This window comes from Indicator indicator, chromosome 8 (assembly GCF_027791375.1).
Source record: "Indicator indicator isolate 239-I01 chromosome 8, UM_Iind_1.1, whole genome shotgun sequence".
Classification (NCBI taxonomy): Eukaryota; Metazoa; Chordata; class Aves; order Piciformes; family Indicatoridae; genus Indicator; species Indicator indicator.
In genome coordinates this window covers 24941319-24964284 of record NC_072017.1, presented here as the reverse complement: position 1 = coordinate 24964284, position 22966 = coordinate 24941319, and the positions used below count along the sequence as shown (strand labels likewise).

The window sequence follows — 22966 nt, the reverse complement described above, 5'->3', positions numbered from 1 at the left end:
CAGTTAGTCTCACCTCTGTGCCTGGTAAGATGATGGAGCAGATCCTACTGGAGGCACTACTGAAACAGAAGAATAGTGAAGAGGTGATTGGGTACAATCAGCATGGCTTCACCAAGGCCAAATCCTGTCTGAGGAACTTGGTGGCCTTCTATGAAGAGGTCACAACATTAATAGATGAGGGGTGAGCAGCTGATGTCATTTACCTGGACCTGAGCAAAGCCTTTGGCACTGTCCCGCATGACATCCTGGTCTCCAGACTGGTGACACATGGGTTTGATGGGTGGACCACGAGATGGATAAAGAACTGGCTTGATGGCCGCACCCAATGAGTGGCTGCTAATGGCTCTGTGCCCCAGTGGAAGCCAGTGATAAGTGGAGTTCCCCAGGGATCAGTCCTGGGACCAGTCTTGTTCAACATCTTTGTTGGTGACATGGACAGTGGCATTGAGTGCACCCTCAGCAAGTCTGCTGATGACACCAAGCTGTGTGGTGCAGCAGACACGCTGGAGGGAAGGGATGCCATCCAGAGGGACCTTGACAGGCTGGAGAGGTGGGCACAAGCCAACCTCATGAGGTTCAACAAGATCAAGTGCAGGGTTCTGCATCTGGGTCGAGGCAATCCCAAGCACAAATACAGGCTGAGCAGTGACTGGCTGGAGAGCAGACCTGAGGAGAGGGATTTGGGGGTGCTGGTGGACAAGAAGCTCAACATGAGCTGTCAATGTGCACTTGCAGCCCAGAAAACCAACCAGATCCTGGGCTGTATCAGGAGAAGTGTGGCCAGCAGGTCAAGGGAGGTGATTCTCCCCCTCTACTCTGCCCTGGTGATACCCCACCTGGAGTACTGTGTCCAGTTCTGGAGCCCTGCATCCAGTTCTGGAGCCCCTATTACAAGAGGGATATGGACATGCTGGAAGGTATCCAGAGAAGGGCCACGAGAATGATCAGAGGGCTGGAGCAGAGCACCTCTCCTATGAGGACAGACTGAAAGAGTTGGGGCTGTTCAGTCTGGAGAAGAGAAGGCTCCCAGCTAACCTTATTGCGACTTTCCAGTATCTGAAGGGGACCTACAAGAAAGCTGGGGAGGGACTTTTTAGGATATCAGGTAGTGATAGGACTAGGGGGAATGGAATAAAGCTGGAAGTGGGGAGATTCAAACTGGATGTGAGGAAGAAGTTCTTCACCATGAGAGTGATGAGACCCTGGAGTGCCCAGGGAGGTAGTTGAGGCCCCATCCCTGGAGGTGTTTAAGGCCAGGCTGGATGAGGCTCTGGCCAGCCTGATCTAGTGTGAGGTGTCCCTGCCCATGGCAGGGGGGTTGGAACTGGATGATCCTTGTGGTCCCTTCCAACCCTGACTGATTCTATGAAGTCACCTTCTTTTCCACACTGGACTTTCATTTCCTCAACTGAGATAGCACCATGCCATTAACTCTGTGACTATTATTTGCACATACTTTAAAAAAGAAACAAACAAACTTCCAACAACCCACTAACCAAGTACCATTCACAATATGGTTTTACAAATTTTGCTGAACATTCAAGCTCATATCACGAGGTAAGGCATTTTGTATACTCTGCTACTTTGACTCACGGCCACTTACCTGTCTTTACAGTCACATTTAAGCCTCCCTCCATATTTGTGGCAAGAGACAGAGGACTGGAAGATCTCTGTACATGAAGTGCAATTGCTAGCTCCGGAACTAATAACCATTAAATAGTCATAAATATCATCAGGCTGGAAATTATTAGGGTCATAGCTAGCACAGGAATGATTTCTGAACTGGGCTTCAAACAGACCTTTTGTCCTCTAACACTTGCATGCTAGAGCACAGTCAATTTATTAAGCAGATTGTCTGTAACAACGTAGGTCTTAGACTTGATGATACAGAAGTCTCCATGGAGTTCAACATCCTCTGCATCCAGAGTACAAAAAAAAAATGTTTCCCTGGTTTTGCCAGACCTGATCCTCAAACATATGAAGACTTGTTTACTCTGCTCTAGCAGTGTAAAACGACCCTGAAGGTCAGATTTGATGATCCTTTTGGCCACCAAAATAGTAACAAGATGAACATAAAAATCAATTTTCTCTGTATTTACTTACACCTTTTATTTTAAGTTTTTCAGGTTAATTAATCTCTTTTCACCTGTTTCCATTACAGAGAAGTTTTAGATCATAAAACACCTATTCTGAATCCAAAAAAACAGCTAAGTGTGCCTAACTTAAAGCATGCATATGATCAGCCTTATTGACCTTGATATTCTCATGTCTAATGTGCTTTATTAAACTGCAGCTTCAAAGAAGGACTATCACATTTCTTTACCACAGAAAAAGTCCCTTGCTCTTCAACTCAAACATGCACTGAAATGAATTCTGGTCTGCTGCCCTGCACTGTGCCGCCATGCTCCACTGCAAACATATCTATTTCATTAAATGTCAGACTATCATTGCTCTAAAGGAAGACAGTACTGCCTGCAGTATCCCTAGACCTCCTTTTGCATTACTGTCGCCTTTTTTAGAATGCAGAAACCAAGTCTGCATACTACTTCATTAATTTGTTCAACTCATGTCATTTTGCCTTTTCAGCAAGACTGCATGAGCAGCATAAATCCCAAACAGATGATAGATTTGCAGCCACATAATCAATTGCTCTACCTAGTGCCATTATCAGAATCAACCTTACTTCTAAATGGTTTACCTGCTTTGCATAATGGTGGGGCATCACAATATTACTACTGTTAGCAGAGTTATTGGTCTATATTATAGCAACAATAAGAAACTGCAAGCACTGAATTACAAAAATAGGGACTCTCTGCAGTGCATGGAGTGACAAATCTCCAACTCAGATAAGCTAGGACATGCACTTATTTCAACCTCTACGTGATACAGACTCCATTTTGTCTGGCAGTTTCACTTCAAGGAGTGTGTACTTCAGCCCTCCAGAGACCACCGGAGAAGGACAGGGAAAAAAGTAAGGACTTGTTTTAGACAACATTCTCAATGCACATAGGTACCCTGAAACTTATGAAGATGTCTAGAGAGAAAAAAATTCTAGAGGGAAGTATGACAGGCAGAGAAAAGAAACAGAACAGAGAGCTGGTCCAGGACAAAGGAAAGAAGGGTTAGACAAGAATTATTTCAGTATTGAGAGAAACATTAAGTATCTTGCAGGTGAATTAAGGTGTACAAATACTTCGTTGGTGTGTAGCAAGCCTCACTGAATATCACCACCACACATATAAAATAAAGTATTTAGTGTAGTGACTTTGCATGAAAATCCATTCCAAACACTTAAAGACACCTTGCGATACTTACACAAAACTGGCCACTGATAAATCCATTGTTACAGGTAAAGCTCTTAGAATCATAGAATCAAGAAGGTTGGAAGAGACCTCAAAGATCATCGAGTCCAACCTGTCACCCTAAACCTCATGACTATCTAAACCATGGCACCAAGTGCCACGTCCAATCCCCTCTTGAACACCTCCAGGGATGGTGACTCCACCACCTCCCTGGGCAGCACATTCCAATGGCCAACCACTCTCTCTGTGAAGAACTTTCTCCTCACCTCCAGCCTAAACCTCCCCTGGCGCAGCTTGAGACTGTGCCCTCTTGTTCTGGTGCTGGTTACCTGGGAGAAGAGACCAAACCCCTCCTGGCTACAACCTCCCTTCAGGTAGTTGTAGACAGCAATGTAGACAGGCTAAACAGTCCCAGCTCCCTCAGCCTCTCCTCATAGGGCTTGTGCTCAAGGCCTCTCCCCAGCCTCGTTGCCCTTCTCTGGACATGCTCCAGCAATTCAACATCTTTCCTAAACTGAGGGGCCCAGAACTGGACACAGTACTCAAGGTGTGGCCTAACCAGTGCTGTGTACAGGGGTACAATGACCTCCCTGCTCCTGCTGGCCACACTATGCCTGATGCAGGCCAGGATGCCATTGGCTCTCTTGGCCACCTGGGCACACTGCTGGCTCATGTTCTATCTACCTTCACCAACAGTAAGATTCTATTCAAGGCAAATCTTGCACAAAACTATGCCTGAAAAGCAGAACTTTTAAACTATATTGATCTGACAGCTGATACATGCAAGCATACACTCACATTTGGCAATGACAACATCACATGGTGAACATATCCAGGATCTGGTGACATTCCTCAGAATCTTCACCACTCTAATTGACAGCAAGATTCATTGCCCCTGCATAAGTGCTTAGCAAACACCTGCGGAGACTGGAAGAATAAGAGCAATAGCAGTACTGCAAACTGCAGCACACACTTTTGTTTATGCAATACATGAATGACAGCAAATTCATACCAATGCCATTCCTCCATTGGTTAAAAAGCTTTGATTGCTTCAATAACATAGAAGAGCGTTAAAAATAGCATGATAGGATCAAAACATTCAGGGACAATAAATCAAGCATCAACAGAAAGAGAAGGAATGTGATGGGAAAAAAAAGCTATTCCTGTAAGAAGAAAGTACCTTTGGCCGCATATAGAAACACTTCTCATTTTTGCCAAAGGCAACGACAATCCACAAAACTACTGTAAAAGTCTAGGTTAGCTCAATGACCTGGAAGAGTCTAACCAGAGGACTCTGACAAGAGTGGCTGACAAAGCTGCCTCTGATACTTCTGAACTCTGCTGTATTTACATAAGCATTATTTTACAGATCTGGAAAAGGTTTTCAAAGTAATCTTCATCATCTTGACTAGCTGCAGTTTTGTGAATATACTGTAGCAGTCTTGGAGTGCACAACATGGATGTCCTTCAGACAATCCACTCCACACCCAAACCTAATGTACTCCAACATGGAGCAACAACTGAAAAGAAAGTGATCCTTCCAAATGCTGAAATCACCAACTGGAAATGAAATGCCTGGGACAAAGGCGGGAGCCTTAGCACTGCAATAACCTTTGTTAATATCATATTTACAAGGCCTGGTTACTTAAGAGTTGATGCTTCCCACCCTACCTCTTACTCCCGCTGTAGGAGCAAATCTTACCATTCACCAACTAACGTCTGCTCTAGACTTGATTCTTTCCACTCTAAGATCTGGAGCTACCAGCATATTACAAGTCTCAGTTACCATCTATGACAAAAACCCTGGACGCCCAGGCCCAGGTCGATTCTGACACTTCTTGAGCATGTTCCACTCTGATTTTCAGCTTCAAGTATTTCTACAGTTTTCTTTCCCCTCCCTCCTCCTCATGCAGTTCCCCAAGACTCTGAGTTTGGTTTAATTAAAACAAAGCTATAGCCACACAGACATCTAATCATACATTTTCCTGCCAGTAGTTTAGACATTTTCCAGAGCAGAAGTATAGCAAGAAGTAGTAGTCTTGGGCAAGCGCAACTAAGTGCTGTGACTGGTCAAACTTCGTCTGCAATATTCGGTGCTTTTCCTTGAGAAGTGCTAAAATCCAGGAATAGCAAAAAAAAAAAAAAAAATTTTTTTTTCAAGAAAGATGTTGCTAGCTGATGTCTGGAAAGAAATGCAAAGCAAATGCAACTAAAAGCCTGTTTGAGTCTACACAGTATATGAAAAACTAACCAAGTTAATTACTTAATTTCAACTGAATATCCTTCAGACAACCATTAAAAAAAATTTCTGTGGAAGCTGTCTTATTGCTCAAAGCACTTCACTAGAAATTACTTCAATCTATATACCCTATCTAGATTGAATAACTGCATATTTTGAATTGGTCTTCAACAAGTCATAGCTGAGCTAAAGTGTTCCAGTATCATCTGCTTGTCAAAAGTTTGATAAACACTATTTAAAACCTGACAGCTGGATGCTGTGTATTTGTATGGTTTCCTCAAACTCCCATCAGTTCGACACCTGGCACCATATTCTGGGGTATAACTGGTACTTTAAGGAAGCAAACAGAGCAAACACTTCCTATGGCAATGAAATATACAACTTCCAGCTGTAACCTGGAAACAATTTTCAGAAACTCAGTTTTCTCAAACTGAGGTGGACTTGCATATGAGCAGGCAGCTAGAGGCACACCTCTGAACTCAGCACAAACATTTACCAAATTTGAAGCTCCTGGTCCAGCCATGAATACATTGAAACTATTAAACAGAAATACTTGGTTTCAGACACTGACAAAACTACTTGTTCTCACTTTATTGTCACTACATCTTTCCTAGTCCATTTAGTTGGTTGTTTTTGTTGGTTGGGGGTTTTGTTTGTTTCTTTGTTTTAGTCTTTAAGGATGATCAAACACTAGATTAGGCTGCCCAGAGAGGTTGTGGAGTCTCCATCCTTGGAGCTTTTCAAAACCTGACTGGACACAGTCCTGGGCAATCTGCTCCAGCCGACTCCGTTCTGAGCAGTTGGGCTGCACTAGGCATTCCACTGAGGTCCCTTCCAACTCAACAGTTTCTGTGATTCTGAAACATCAAACCACTTTTTGAATTTCAGATGTCAACACTGTAAAGTACCAAAAGGACACAAATCCATTAACTTTGATGGTAGGCTTAAGAGAATTAATAATAAATTAATAAATGAATCTCAGACATTCTGGTTCTCAGTCAGCTTAATTTTTCTATTAAAAAAAGGCAGGTGACAACTAAGAAGGAAGAAATGAGATCAAGCAGAATTCTCCACACACCCAAGCTATCCTTAATCTCTCAGCCACAGCTATACAGATTGTAATTTCCAAATGACTAAAATTAGGGATACAAAAACAATTTTCCAATGAAGTGCTAAAAGAAGAAAGTTAAATCAACACGGTTCTCTTGAACCAGAAACATCTATACGTGCACAGAAGTCTGGGAAATTGGAAGGGGAAAGAATTAATTCACATGTTCTCTTCCATGCACTCAAAAAGAGAAGGTATTTTGTGCTCTTTTAATTTAGCTGAAAATTGTGCGTGGGTTTTGGTTTTCTTTGGTAAAGCAGTTCTTGTCCACTGAGATCACCCGTGTTTCTTACTGCTGATCTAGGCAGTAAGAACAAACTTTGTGACTTTCTGTTTGTGATCAGTTCTCAAAAGATCAAACTGTGCTGATCTAAACACAGACTTTCTGCTGCCACAAGTCATCTCCCCAGCTGTTTAAAAGGGCTAATAGATACAACAATGAAAAAGTACGAGTCATGTATGGCCTGGTAAGTTCTTATTACAGAAACAGTTTTATCACCCAAAGCTGCAGGATTTGAAGAGTCTGAAATAAAGCAACAGAGAAATAAGCTTATTATCCATAGAGGGAAGTCTAATCATAAAACATTTCAGACTAATGAAATATGAAGAGACAGCCTGCTTTTGTTATGAAAAAGAAATTCTTAGACTATGGGAATCACAGAGATAAATCCTCTTTTGTCCAAGTTTTGGGCCTGTAAGCATTTACAAGGAAATTACAGTAATGTCTATATACCACAGATAGAGCATACATATAACAAGTCTCAGTTACATAGTCTCTAGGTTACCACTGAAAACTATCCTTCTGCTCTTTAAAATGAGCTACCTTTGTGGGACAGAAGCAGAAAAACCACTGCAGAAAACAATACTGATACTTACCTGTTTACAAAAAATAATAGCACAGAACACATATATTCACATTTTATGGCCTACTGTTTTTTAATTCTGATTCTCTAAGTGCGGCAACATAATTGAGTATGATTTACCATTGTACTTCCAAAGCACCAAAAGAGTTCTTCTAAATTTATGTTAGAGCATGCCAAATGCATGGAATTTTTTTCCGTTAACAGTGTGGTAGCAGTTCAAAATTTTCTGTTTTGGTCCAAGACTGACAATGGTTTAACTATTATGCTAACATTAGAATCTGTCCAACATTCACCAGTGGAGGAAGGCACTTAATCATATAGTTCTTTTAAGCATAAGAACAGTCCTACAGCACTACAGGAGAAACTTAAAACATATTATTAAATGCAACTAAATTAGGTACAAATCACAAAGAAAAATGTCATTTTGAAAGGATCTGAAGCATACCAGAATCAAAGAGGCTTGTGAGACATGGGAAGCTGAATCTTTGTTGCCAGTTTCATGAAAAATTTAATCAGAAAGACCACAGCTGAGGTATTTCCAAAGGCATAGATGACTTCTTGCCTCCCAATGAGGTCATACTTTTAAAAATCACCTCCAAAATTATTACCTAGCGGTTTAGCAATATTATTAATATAAGATTACTTTCTGCATTATAAATTAAACTTTGAATCTTCGTGACAGTGTGATAAATAGTCATAAACAAATGGCAAATGAATTATCATTTCACAGGAAACCCTTATAGCGCTGAAAGTCTCCACATAGTACATCCACAAGAGACTGGTGATAGCCCTGACACACAGCAAAACCCTTTTCCTTCCCTACCCTCACAAAAGCAGTGCAAACCAACCAACAACAACAACAAAGTGGCAATTAGCTTCATCAGGTGGCTCTTGGATGAAAAGTGTATGAAGCTACAGAATCCACCATCTAGAGAGAACAACTCTAGCCATGCAATAAGAAACAAAAAAACCCTGTTGAACTCTAAGAAGAAAAAGTGACAGTGGTCATTTCTGCTAAAGGGGACCAAAGATAGATGTGGACAGTTAGAAAAAAAAAAATACTATTCTGTGCCTGCCTTGTGCTGCATGCAGTGTAAAGAAATCAACAAGGCTTGTTGTATGTCCTTAAACTATTAGGGGTTCCTGATGATGGCACAGTGAAGAATCACAACCCCAAAGTGGAAGACTGCAATGCAGTGACTGTAGGTGGCTGTGGAAGGAAAGAGATCCCATGTTAATCCCAGGACTAAATAAAGATGTTTGAACTGTGAGGCCCACTTTCTATGGAAAGCACCAAGACAGAATTCTTGTATCCAGGATGTTGGACAGGCACACAAAAATGACTGACTCACACAGACACAAGATGTTTGAAGGACATATCTGAACATAAGTTTCATAAATAGCCATCAGGGATAGAACAGTTATGAAAACTCAATTGTCGCATTAAAGACATGCTCTGTACAGAAATTTTTACTTAAATTTTTGAAGAGAAATTTTGCCTGTGAAGACAACAAAAATAGAAAATGCAAACTAACAGGTCTGCCTGCTTATCACTCTGCTGGGAAACAATGCTTCAACCTGCATTATTCCTTTGTACCCACACACTATGCTTCTCCTAAAAATAATTGCATGCAGGGGAAAAAAAAATAACTTAAACAAGTAACTTGGAATAAGGCTTCTTTTTTTTTTTTTTTCCTTTTCACTGCCCCTAAATCACCCATAGTACTCCAGAGCAGAACAGCACCCAATGAGACCTTCATTGGAATGACCTCTACCTTTACTTCAGGTAATGAACATTGTGGCCCTGCTTCAGCAAGCAACCTTTAAATGCCTGGATAAACCCCAGCTTACAGTGGCTCAGCATCTGGCAGAACTGAACCCTAAGGACATATACAAGAGGAAATTAAAAATTTCAATTTAAATGCTAACACTCGTCTGACTGAAAGAGTCGGGGTTGTTCAGTCTGGAGAAAAGAAGGCTCCAAGGTGACCTTATTGTGGCCTTCCAGTATCTGAAGGGGGCCTACAAGAAATCTGGGGAGAGACTTTTTAGGATAGCAGAGAGTGATAGGACTAGGGGGAATGGAATAAAGCTGGAAGTGGGGAGATTCAGGCTGGACGTAAGGAAGAAGTTCTTCACCATGAGAGTGGTGAGAGCCTGGAATGGGTTGTCCAGGGAGGTGGTTGAGGCCCCATCCCTGGAGGTGTTTAAGGCCAGGCTGGATGAGGCTCTGGCCAGCCTGATCTAGTGTGAGGTGTCCCTGCCCATGGCAGGGAGGTTGGAACTAGATGAGCCTTGTGGTCCCTTCCAACCCTGACTGATTCTATGATTCCCAGTGAAAACTGAAGTATAACAAGTGATCTTGTCACACAGAAACAGACTTGACTGTTATTCCATGATCACAACAAATAGTTAGAAAGCAGGAAAATGAACTTAATAAATCATCCACTGAGTCTGAATTTTTTAACAAATGAAAGTTCTCAAGAAACATTCAGTCTGATTTTCTTTATCTTAAACTAAACTTTCCATGTTCTTCAGTCACAGATCCATATACTGGCACCACAGAATTCAAAAAACCTGAAATGTCCAGCTGCTTCAACAAATTTAAGGTATTTTTCAGTGCTACCTAAAAAAATCTAAAATGCATTGTATTATATGAAATTCAAGGTCATGCATCAGCACTATTCACCACAGGATCTGTTTGCCTTCCAGTGATAAATTAAGATGACAAGCACTACAGAAGTAGTTTTTCTCCCTTCTTATTCCAGCCTCCTGGGAGAACAGAAATACAGTTTATTTTATTTGGGTTTTAGGCTAAGCCATCTTCTAAGTGAAGGTAAGTTGAGGATGATTTTTGTTTTACAATAATTTTAACAAGTAAATAAACAATTTAATATTTTAAAATAGTAATATAGACTGCTTTCCACCTAGCCCCAGAAAAGAGAAGATGAAACAAACACAAGCTTGTGAGACTAAACTCTGGGACTTCTGAATCTTAGCAGTCAATACTCAACAGCCACTGAAATGGCTACTTAGCTTAGCAGAAAATTAGTTTCTTCAGAATCTTATAAAATACTGAAACATTAACAGTAAACCAATGGAAAATGGCACTTCTAACAGTAACTCTACATAAAACCAACACTCATTACTTAAAACACATGAGAACTGCCTCAATTGTGTTGATAACATGCATGTGTATATATCTATGACAATGAAAATGCTCTCCACCATTACACCCTCAGTATAAAACAAACTTTCTCCAGAATTAAATAGCATATGGAAAATACAATAGAAGCAATGCATTTCTATTTCAATGTTATATGCAGTATATTCTTAAGTAGAAATATATGCACCAAGCCTCCACATTCAGATTCCAAATGTTTTTTTTTCCCTACAAATATTCTAGATGTTCCTCTGCCATTATTATAATTCCAAGTCTCTTACAGGTTCAAACTATTCTTTGCAAGTGTCCAATAAAGAAGAGGTTATAGCTATTTCCTTTAGGTTTCCTTCCTCCTCTTCCCTTTTCTTCCTCAATTTACTGCCTGTTCAACAGAACAAGTCAGGTGGATGTCCACAGTGTTTGGACACCAGGCTCATGTGTCAAGCCACAGAAACCATGCCACATCAGACCTGTGGCACTTGGGCTGTCAATATAGGCTAGTCAGACACCATTGTCATGTAACTTACACTAAGTGTAAGCTTCTTGTATCTCCTTATCCGTCTCTGGAAATTTTTGCACAGCACAAGAAAGAACTAACCTGTGGCCACACGAAAAAACAGCATCTGAGCCTGCTGAAACAGGTCACCTCAACCACCAAGTCAGGCCAACTCCATTTCAATTCTATATTTCTGCATTATAAAATGCCCTGAAATTAATTTCAAAAGACTTCAAGGTAGGTGGCCTAAGCTCAGAAACACATGAAAGCAAACCAAGTTACATCCAAGAAAGAACTTTTTTCAATATACTAATTATAGGCAGAGCTGGGAGCAATTCTGGTAGCTGCTAAGAAACTAAAGGTTACTTAACTATGATTTGAAGACTAGTTTCCATTGTAATTCTGCCAACTTTGAACCCTTCAGGCTGAAATTCTTGTCTATGTCAATCTGATTTTTAAAATTATACTAAAATAACTGCACCACATCTACAAGGCAGTGTTCGTGCTCTCCACAGAATTCACATATAATACTTCATATATTTGAACAAAACACAGAACCCCTTCTAACTTCTGAGAAGCAACTTTAACATCTAGGTATTTCAAAGCAGAGACTTGAAATGTGACAGAGCACTTGGGTCATCCAAAGTTAGAAGAAATGCCTAGCACGGCCAATCTGAAAAATCCAAGCTCATCTGAATAAACTGCAGATTGCTGAAGACTGCACCTTGAATATGACAGGTCAGGAGAAAAGACACCTAGGGAAATAAGGGACAGGAGTAAAGGAGAACACTGAGCAAAGTCCAAAAAAGGTGATGCTACAGAGGTTGGTCAAAAGTAAAACCCATTCCTCCCCTGCAATACCTGGTTAACTTCCTGTGCACACTAAACTCAGCTTGCACGTATGTGCATTCTGCTGTGACCATAACAAACTTCCCCTCTCACAGGATCCCTAACTCACTCTGCATTCAGTATATGAATCAAGATAGCACAACAAATTAAATCTTATCTGCAGGACACCTGCTTTATGTACTGCATAAATGGGAAAGCAAATAGGAACTGTTGGAAGCAAAGTCCAGAGCACATCCCCATTCAGTTTACGGCAGAGCATCCCAGGGTGAAACCGGACATCTGAGACAACCATGTGCTGTGCTTCCAACCCTCCCATGAGAATGGCAGCATTAGCAGAAGGGCAGGACAAAAATCTTAGGCATGGAAGTTTCAAGGAGCTGCATATAAGTCCAGAGAGGACTGCCATAACATTAAGTATAAATTGAAGAAATTCTAAGAAAGAATTTTCAAACATACTGTTAAAAATGGATTTCCTACTAGGTAAGAGCAATCACAATCTTAAATCATAGGTTAACGAAGCCACAGGAACTTGAGAGCTACCACAATGATTTTCAAAGAAATAAAAGTTACATGAGCAGGAGATGAAGATATTTTTTAAAGATTTATACAAAATTTTTTAGACATTTAATACCTCATAAAGCAAAAAAGGAAGCAAAAAGCAACTTCTCCTTTCTAAACACTGCCCTAAAACCATGTAATCATTTACATTAATATTAACATAGCTCAAAACCCAAATCCCCTTAAATTTCAGTAGTATTAACTACTTTTTAATGTTTTATTCTTGCCTGTGCTGCAGAGAACTCAGGATGGGCCCTGTGCCCATTTCTTGACAAGGTGTGAGCTCTTTTCAGTTGGCAAGAATAAACCAAACATCACCAGAACAAAACTGATGCAGCATTTCTGTTCAGAAAATCTCCGGTGCAGCCAGAGCACTCAGTAGCAGAGGGACCAAAGCAAGAGCTTAAGGACTGACTTTCAGCTCTTTTTCACTTTGAAAAACTAGAAGAAACCTTGCCCTAAGGCTAACATATCCCTACCAATCAGAGTAAGTAATGGATTTACTTCCAGTGATATTATTAAATTCAGTAATACACACATAGCAAATCTTCCTTAAATGCATACTTTCAAGTTTCTCAAAGCTTCTTACTAGAAAACCTCAGCTGAGTAAGGGCTTGCAAGTAGAGCATCAGAACTATGCTTCTTCCTGAGATTTGTCTAGAATGACCTTTCAAGCCACATGTACCTGGCTAGGTTAGTTATTTTGAAAGAAACAAATCCTTTAAAATAAAGTTTGCATGCAAACTCAGAAATAGCTCCCGTGGAAATGAAATAAGAAAAAAAGTTACTAGCATAAAAGAAGGAAGTTGGAAAGCTAGAAAAATTAACAATCTGAAACAACACAGTATTTGCATAGCTTTCTTTTGAAATCTGGGCATTTATTCAACAGCCTTGAAGGCATTATTTTGCTATCTCATGAAGAGAACAGAAGTCATACCCCAAACTGTCTGGGATTATGTAGGTGAAGGGAGGAAGAAGAAAATGGGATATAGAGTAAGGAAGCTAGCTGGACGGAGGAGCCGAAGTAATCATGGATTCTAGTTGAAGAATTTAGAACACAATCATGATTAGGAGCTGGGGGTGGAAACCAAAACCAAAAACACCAAACAAACAAAACCACCAAAAAGCAGAGAAACAAACCCAAACCTATAGGCCCAGTAAGAGGAAGAATAAAGGATGCAGTTGTAAGGGGTTTGCATGTGCATACGTGCAAATGTGTTGGCAGGAAGTGGGGGCCAAGCTTAAGAAGGACAAGCCCAGTTCCTGGAATTGAGACCAAAAGTTGGATAGCACTGGACAGTGTATGTAAGAGTACTGTGAGAACCAGCTGCATGAGCCAGTGTCACCAAGGGCAAAAAGAATGGGAAAACAGCCCATAGCTTCAACCACATGCTGCCTTTTCTAACATTCTAAGATTCTAACAGTGCTTCCCTGCCTGCGAAGCAATGAAGTAACACGAGCCCCTTCAAACCTACATCCTCTATAGCAGGACACAAGACAATGATAAGTTAAATCATGTAACATGCTCCACCCACTCATTTCTTACCACTGCCCTCTGGCTTACTATCACATGCAAGTATACAGTGTGAAAAGACTGGTTTGGGACAACAATCCAAAAAAGTTATTAATGAATGATGGAAAAATGTAGTAGAGATCAATGCACTATTTGGTCTGAGGAATGGCAGAAATTGCCACTAATAATAAAAAAATGTACACGTGGACTATGCAAAAAAAAAACCCAACCAAAAACCAAAGAAACCCAAAACCAAAACAAACCCTATACTTAACAACAAATAAAATTACTTAATTATAAAAAACAAAACAAAACAAAAAGAGTAAAAGATTAAGTCAGTGCTCTAGGCAAAGAAATGAATGCTCTGATGCGCTACAGAAACAGAAATACTTCTTACACATTTCTGTAATTATTTTCCTAGGGCAGCACAGAAAATAGACTTCGGGCTCCTTACTTAGGTTTAGAGATCTTATTTGCTATTCTGTCCATTTAAATAAAAACAAGTATTATTTAAGAAAAGCTTCTTTTGAGTTTGTTGTTAAATTTTAGTGTGAGTATAGGCTGAATAAATTTGCATACCTTAGGTTTCTGAAAGCATTCAAAGCATCCAAAATTCTATACAATAGCAGAGATGAGAAATTAGAGAACTGAAAGACTGCACTTAGGTGCTTTGTGAAAGCTTTGAAAGGATAATTTGTTCCTTTGACAAGTTAAGAGTTTGACTCCATTCAACGGGCTCTTAATAAATATTCCTACATGGATATCATGGTAAAAAGGAAAGCTGGAAGAATGAAAAACCTGTCAAGGGGAATGGTGTAAACCAAAATCTGGCTTTTCATAAAAGCACCAATCCTGGATCCCACAGTGCCCCTTCTTATTTAACCATCTTATTTAGCCAACAGACTACAAACTTAACTCCTTGCCTAAACAGAGGATAGGAACAAGAAGTCAATTGATCTAGCCAGACAGTGACTTCAAGACACACAACTAAGTTTAAACAAAAAATGAGGATGACATCACTCATCTCTAAAACAGGGAGCAGAGGAAAAGACAAGATAAGCTCTCATTATCCTAAAGCTAAGCTCAACAGAACAAGAACATCCAGAGCTGAAGTCACACTAGTAACAAATCCAAGCATATGAAGGTGTGGAAATGGAAAATTTAGGTGGCAGAACTTACATAACAGCTCATATCAATCCTTGAACGAGGCCTTCAGTAAGAGATTAAAGAAATTACGTAGTCATGGATTTGGAACCAAAGTACTTCCAAGGATCACACACTTAGAAGCCACTGTAAAAGTTGTGTTAAATAATCTACCATGCTGAAAGGAAGCAAACTTAAGAATTCACAATTCCTTTAGAGGTTCCCATAAAACATTAATCTCTTCTGCAGTCAGAGAGGTTAGAGTTAACTAGAAAAGAACCTGGAATAAAAAAAAAAAAAAAGCTATGAAAGCTATTAAATTATCAGTACAGAAGTCAACTGGATGTTATACAAGAGCACATTCTCTCTTGATATAACAATGCAGTGCTGGAAAGTGGAAAGAGAATCAGTGATACCAGCAGTGCCAAAGTGCTTCATTTTCACCAAAGGGAAATTCTGGGTGCAGACAGTTAAAAGTACAAGGACTGCTCTTCCAGAAAAGGAAACGCAGCAGAAATGCACACAAAGTGTGGCATGGCATCTAGAACAAAATTAGAACTGCTTTGTCTTTCCCCTCAATGTAAAAGCAAGGAAATGTGGAATGGAACTGAAATATTACTGTAACAGAACTAAGAAAGGAAGGCATTTCACTTGTATCCTGAACAGTAACCTGTGTACAAAGAAGAAAGTAGGAACAAGACCACATACTAAATGAGAATTTTTTTTTAAATATATATTTACAAATCTAAGCAGATATCTGCAATTATAATAACCTCTAAAATGGGAAGACAAGATTTATATATCCATAGACTACGACCTTCTAGATGAGTGGCACCTAAATTGTAGGCTTTATATTAAGTCTGTGCCACAAGTGCATTTTGCTCACAATTTTCCAAAGGCTGGAAGAGCAATGCCCCAGCATTCCCAAAGAAAAACTGACATTCCTCATAATTATTCAGAAACTAGATGTAAAGTGTCACCCCAGACTGATCATATGACATCCATACCCGTGAACAGAGCAGATGGCTTGTTTCCTCCTGAGTGGGCCTTAGCACAAATTATGAGAGCAGGCCTACTGTCATTATAAACAAATAAACCCAAAAGCATAACATTCAAAGCACAGACAAGTGCTGGAAAGGGCTCTTTAGACCTCTTGCTTCAAGAAATATGCCAATGGCCTCTATGAAATAAGGTAAAAGCTTTCTGCAGAGCAAGGATATTTCTCAGCTGCCACACTTCTCGCACTTTTCTCTAGGGCAGCAGACCTGTGTCACCATCAGACAGATGATGACCCAGGGAAGCTGACGGCCAAAACCGTTCTAGCAGCAGCTGCCCTCCTTACCACTAAAATGTTTCTACTTTTGCACTGATGTTTATCATACTTTTTCATAATGACAGAGGCTACATCTTGTCCAATATCCGATTTCAGAGTACACTACATAAGAATTAGATCAAGAACAGGAAAGGGCGAGCAGGATGGCACCTCCCAAAATGAAGTGCTAGTATAATTCCAGAATGCCTTCAAAGGAAATACTACTAATCCAGAAGGCAATCAAAGAAACATTTGGGTTGGAAGGGTGCTTAAAAGGGTTCTTCTAGTTCCAACTTCCCTGCCATTGGCAGGGACACTTTCCTCTAGACCAGACTGCTGAAAGCCACAGCAAGTTTGGAGACTTGAGACAGTGAAGCAGCAAAGATGCCACAGGAAAAATAAAACTAACCCAAACTAATTTATTTGCTTCCTGCTAATTTAAAACCACGTGAGATGTACCTAGGATCCATCTTCCATTCTCTAAAGTTGAATAAACCTTTTGTAGTGAAATACCAGATTTTTCCTGTCCTTACAGGCAAATTACGCATAGATGGCAATTCACTTAAAGTGCAAATATATTTCAATAAATAGACTATGCTCCCCATTTAAATTAAAAAGTTGACATGACAAATACATGTAAACATGTATCCTCATGAACATCTCTGGCAACTTTAGCCCAGCTGTACTTAAAACTCATCAAGCTGTCCTTCACATCCAAAACACATAAAGGAGAAATGCTCAACTGAAGTACTTCGTAAAAGACCTTATTTCCCACAGAAAGCAGGAAAATCAGAGCCTCTTTTAACTTTAAAAAGCAATTCTAATAACAAACAAGACATTATTTCCTACCCAAGAAATCTTCCTTTAAATTTAAAGCAGTTTATAAACTTTTGTCATCCTGACCTCTTTCAAGGGAATAATTCTGGAAACTGACATTACAAACACAGTGTCATGGAGCATTCAAGAAGGTATTATCCAACCAAAGTGCCTTCTGCTCCTGCTAGCAGCTTTGCAAATAGCTCAAGTGCAAAGAATGACCATTCATGTAGAGGTAGCATTTTCAAATAGCATAAAACATTGGTAAGTGGCAAAAAAAGCATCACTGTATGAAAAATAAAAATAAACCGTTTACATAAATCACTAACAATATTTTTGGCTCTTCATATACTGTACAGGAAAGACATAAAAGGATATTAACGTTAAAAGAGGCAATAAGCAAAGAGAATAATGAAGACTAATTATGACTTGTGGTGCAAAATCTCCCAAAGGCCCTGTTCTGGATGCAAGCCTCACAGTACTATGTATGGTGACAAAGATGAGTCCCAATCTCAGAAGCCATACTAAAGGCAATTAAACTAAACTAAAATTAACTAGGATATTGATCTAATGTGTGTAACAGCCCTGGTTTTTAGATGCAGTATGGTTTTTTTTTTCCTAACAAATTCATTCAGGAATAGTAAGGGATACTAAGGAAGGAAGAGGAAACAAACAAAAAAAAAATCCCCATCTCAATTATGAAGTGCTATAATCACACAAATGCTGTTTATCCTGCAGAATCGGCAAAATCACTGTTTCCCAATTAAGTAATAAAAATCAGATTCTCCAACTACATTACTTTTTTTTTTCCCTTTCATTAAAAAAAGTCCCTTTTTTCATTTAAAAAAAATCATTCCCATCAAAATATTAGTCCTTCGGCTGCATTATGTATCCTTTACAAAAACACAAGTTCTAGAGAACATTGCAAGAAGATGGCTGGAAGGCACCTCAGAAACTACTGCCTTATATATCCTTTCAGTAATTCAGGAGCAAAAGACGCTATACGTTATTCTAGACTATCAAGACAGAAAAGAACAAATCATTGTGCATTCATTCAGCATCTGCTGCCAGAACGTCAGAAATGCTTTTTCCACAGCAGGATTTTCCCTTTAAAAAAACACACACAGAATTTTTTGTCAAACTGAAAGGATTTTACCAATTACCAGCAAGTTTTCTGTTGAGGTGAAATTAATACCGTAAGAGCAACCTTGACATGCATGCCATTTAAAGATGCAAGTACAGTAACAATTACTGGTTGTTCTTTCAGGATCACCCCACTTTTTAAAACTATAAATATGAGCATTTCTAAAAATCCCACCATTGAACATTAAATACTGAAAATTAACACATTCTATGCATTCTTAATCCAGTAATACCTTTAAGTTCTGGTGCACTTAATTGCAAAGCATTGCTGTAGCTAAAGATTATCCTGAGCCAGATAGATCCTAAGAAATCCCTTAAATCCCCTTCTTCCAGAGGGATGAAGCAAGACCTGAAGGTAACAGCATATAGAAAACACTTGAGAAAGTAGCAGCCTAACAGAAATACTAGATAGCAGGGCAGCATCCAGAAAAAAAAAAAAAAAAAAAAAAAAAAAAGTTCTTCATAGAAAGCTTCTATTTAAATGGCATCCAGTATCAGCTTTTTCAGTTATTGTGCATCACAGCAGCTACAGCCTGATTCAAACCCTGTTTGCACAGCATGGAGCTCAGGTGCACAGCATAGAGAGAGCCCAGCATAGCCAAGAGCCACCTTGAGGACAAAGCTGATAAAACCAAAGCTGATTTTCTTGCTAGGAAGAATAAGCACATACAAAAATTACCTCTCTTTATGATCAATAAAACACCTAAACAGCAGCAGAAGTGGCTCTGTGTATGGTGTTTATACACACAAGCTGGTAGCATCCACTGGTTTCAGAAGCTTGGATGCTAATCTGTGAGGCATTAGAGGTGAGGCCAGGGACATTCTCAGAGGGGTGCTTCCAATTAATCTCCACTGGTTTGCTATTACACATTGTCCTCTCGATTGCTTAAAGAACAACGTGGTGTTTTAGTGCTCGCAGAACTCAGTGGGGCAGATGTGAAGTCAGCATCACAGACCTTCCCCTAAGTCTTCTATCCTCTGAAGTTAATTTTTGAGCACAGCCTGAAGAGCAGCTCCAAGCCTGGAACCACTGAACTGTACGTATTCCAAGTTCTCCACAACTAAAGGCTGAATGTCCATTAACACCTTTGAGGTTACCTTGACTCCCTGGTACCCTTTCTATCCATGGTGTCTGTACAAACAGACCTATTAACAACAAAAAGTTAGATTAACCTGCTTAGCACAACTAACATTAGTGTTAACACTGTAGGAACGTGTTCAAATTTGACACTAAGTAATTAAACTAAATCATATGTATTTAAAGTGCACTGTTCCAAAGGCACTCACAGATCACTGCAGAGCTGTAGATAATTATGCATAGCAGCCAGCACATTAGAAAAAAGATGAGGAACTGTTCCTGACAAAGCCAAGGGAGTTGGTATGTTTTGAAGATAATCTGAAGAAAGAATGAGTGGTGCACAGTTCATAACCTATAAATTACTCTGTCAATAAAAGGAGAGAGAATAGAGGGAAAAAATGCAAAAGAAGAAAAATAGCTATGGCTTCAAATGAAGCTCAGCTGCTCATTCGCTTTCCATAAATCTAACTGCATATATTTTTAAATCCAAGATGACTTTGCTCTAAACATTATTTCCTAGATGTCAAAAGCAGCAAAGAGGGCTATGTATTTCTTGATACAGATTTGACAGGCTACTATATTATACTTTTAATGCTTATCAATATGCTACAACAATTAGTTTATGACAAAAACAAAGCAGCAGGAAAACAAAGTTGTATCTGTAGAGTATTTTAATAAAATATATTGTTTGGCAGCTAACATCCCCTAAAAAGGCAGGGGGCGGATCAATTGGTGAGAAAGTTCTACCATAAATCACTAAGCAGGAAGAGGAAGGAAAAGGTATCATGTGAATCTGCAGCAAAACATAATGTAACTACTCATCTCTGCAATCACGAGCAGGTTGTCTTTCTCATCACAGGTACTTTTACAGTTATACAAACGTCCTTGCTTGCTGATCAGTGAAGGTCTTAAAACAACTGACCTGAATTTTGTTTCCTTCCTTTTTTTTTTCCTACTTTATTTCAATGGTTAGGGGCTTTTATTCAATCCGTATATTGAGTAGCAATTAAGAAAAACACAAAACATAGAACAATACAGAAATACAGTGAATGATGGATGATGTTAAACCACAAAATTACAGCATTAGCATATGTAGAATAAGCGAACCTACAGCAGCACAGCAGATTAACAGCAGTTGCATCAAATATGAAAACTGGTAAAAGACAGTTTTAAAATGCTCTTACACAACAGAAACCCCCAAAAGGCAGAAGGCTCTCATGATGCTGAACTTACAATCAAAAAATGAACCACAAGTAACACTGATGAGAGGATGTATGCATCTTACCTGTGAGTACAGCTTTTGCTGAAGGGTCTGCTAGATCCAGTGCAGATTTCCCATCGGTGTTCCGAATGTTTGGATCAGCTCCGTGCTGCAGCAGCACTGTGCAGGGAAAGCAGAAACAGTATCTTACCTCAGGTATACACAGATCGTTTACTGTCAAGTGTCTCCTCGGCATGATGTAGGCATAAAAACACATTGCACGATTTTCTTTATTTTTCCTTATGGGTTCCCCCCTGCCTCCACCTCTATCTCTTCTTTTTATTCCCTCCCCCGTCCCCCCCCCCTTTTTTTTTTTTCCTCTCCCCTTTTTGGCTAAACACTGCAGCAAAGGATCTTCTCCTGAGTAAGGCTAAGTTGGCAAGTTAAGATATAGTAAGATCACATGACTTTGCATGATAAACATGAACCCTGAATCTCTTGCACTACTCAGTTTTGTATCCCTCCTGACAGTTAGCTGGGAAGCTGTGCATTCACTGACTCACACTGGGAAATCTGCTGAGGAACCTGCTCCTGCCTTTACTACCTCCACTGCTGCTTGTTACCACTCCTGCTCCTTTTCCTGCCAAATACCTCAAGTCACCCCACCTCTGGTAAATCAGTAGTATTCCAGCCTTTCAGTGGCTTGTCACTTGTACACAAAATCTTAACCACAGCATACCAGCTTGCCTTCAAGAAGTCTAACAAATAGAGTAAGATGTGTAACCTGGTACCCTGCAGTCTGGCATTGAGAGGCTATTACTTTAACTGCTACTTCTTTCCCCTCCTAAGCCTATTAACACATAAAAATTCAAAACCACAAACGTACTTAGAATGCAATATGCAACCATATGGCTAGGAAGGCACCGATACATTATCGCCTAGAACAGCTCACCGAAAAAAAGGAAACCACATTTGATCAGAAACAACATAAATGCAATTCAGACCACCCCCTCTCAAGATCACAGCATTTTCTGAAGAACTGGGAAACAAAGCACACAGAAACACTAGGTCTGACAAACAGGGCCCCCAAATGTTGTGCAAAGTAAGCACAACATATCACAAATTCAGAGCAATGGTAAAACCTGTACTTTGCACAATTGTGAAGAAGACAATGTACAGAGGACCAAACATCCAATGTCAAGGAGACAAACCATAAAAACCAGCAGACATTCATGGTTGCTCATGTAATTGTCTCTTGCACTGAAGGAGTCAAGACAACGAAATAACTGCAGTTATCATAATTAAAGGTGCAAACCCACTTCATAGAGAGGATTCTCCAGGGAAAAAAAATCCAGACCAAAAGTAATTACTAATATTGTATGACATATATCACTTCCACCAGTTAAAAGTCTTTTCATAAATAGGTTTTCTCTAAATTAAATTTTTAACTGGTGGTATTGTTTTCACACTTTTCTTACACAATTCTTATTTTAAGTGCTTTTAACATTGCCAAATTTCATGTATTTCAGCTCACAAAATGCTATGCTACATCCTTGCCCTAAGCTTAATTTTTGCATACGTTTGGTGCTACAACGAAGCAAATTATTTTATTCTTTGCCAAGAAGGTGCAAAAGTTTTTTGAAAGCAGTTTGTTTGTTGTTGTTGTTTTGTTTAGTGATGGGTTGTGGGTTTTTCTTATGTCAAGATGAAGTCACCAAAATAGGGGGGAAAAAAGAATAATTCAGCTGACACGTGCTCACAGAAGCTTGTTAAGATCTGGCACCTATGTTTAGGAAGATGCCATCTGTGCCACACATGCTACCACCCCCTTAGAGATCTTACTCACAGACAGGTTTGACTCTGAGCCAGCCTCACAAGCCAGCTAGGCACACTCTGGCTGAAAGTGGTGAACAGGACTTTTCACAGATTTTTTTTAAACACAGTGGGCAGTACAGAACAGATAAAGAGGCACACTCAGTATGCCCTGTCTCTATTCTTTTGGAGTGTGCTACTGAATCAATATTCCAGAGGAGAAGGAAACCATTTGTCCCAAAAGGGATCAGGGCAAATGTGGGACCCTAAAACAGTAAGGGAAACCAAGCAGAGGCAGGCTAGGGTGCAAGAAAGGCGACTTTGAAAAATGAGAGATAACAGGTGTAGAGATCAAAGGGATCTACAACTG

General features: G+C 39.7%; 1 protein-coding gene across 1 annotated transcript in view; it reads right to left on the bottom strand.

The window, feature by feature from the left end:
* The window catches only part of TNKS (tankyrase), a 120847-nt gene that overhangs the window by 71665 nt on the left and 26216 nt on the right, over positions 1-22966 (bottom strand). Inside the window, exon 3 of the mRNA XM_054382953.1 lies at positions 20869-20964. Within this exon, the coding sequence (XP_054238928.1) occupies positions 20869-20964 (96 nt within the window). The remainder of the gene's footprint in view (positions 1-20868; positions 20965-22966) is intronic.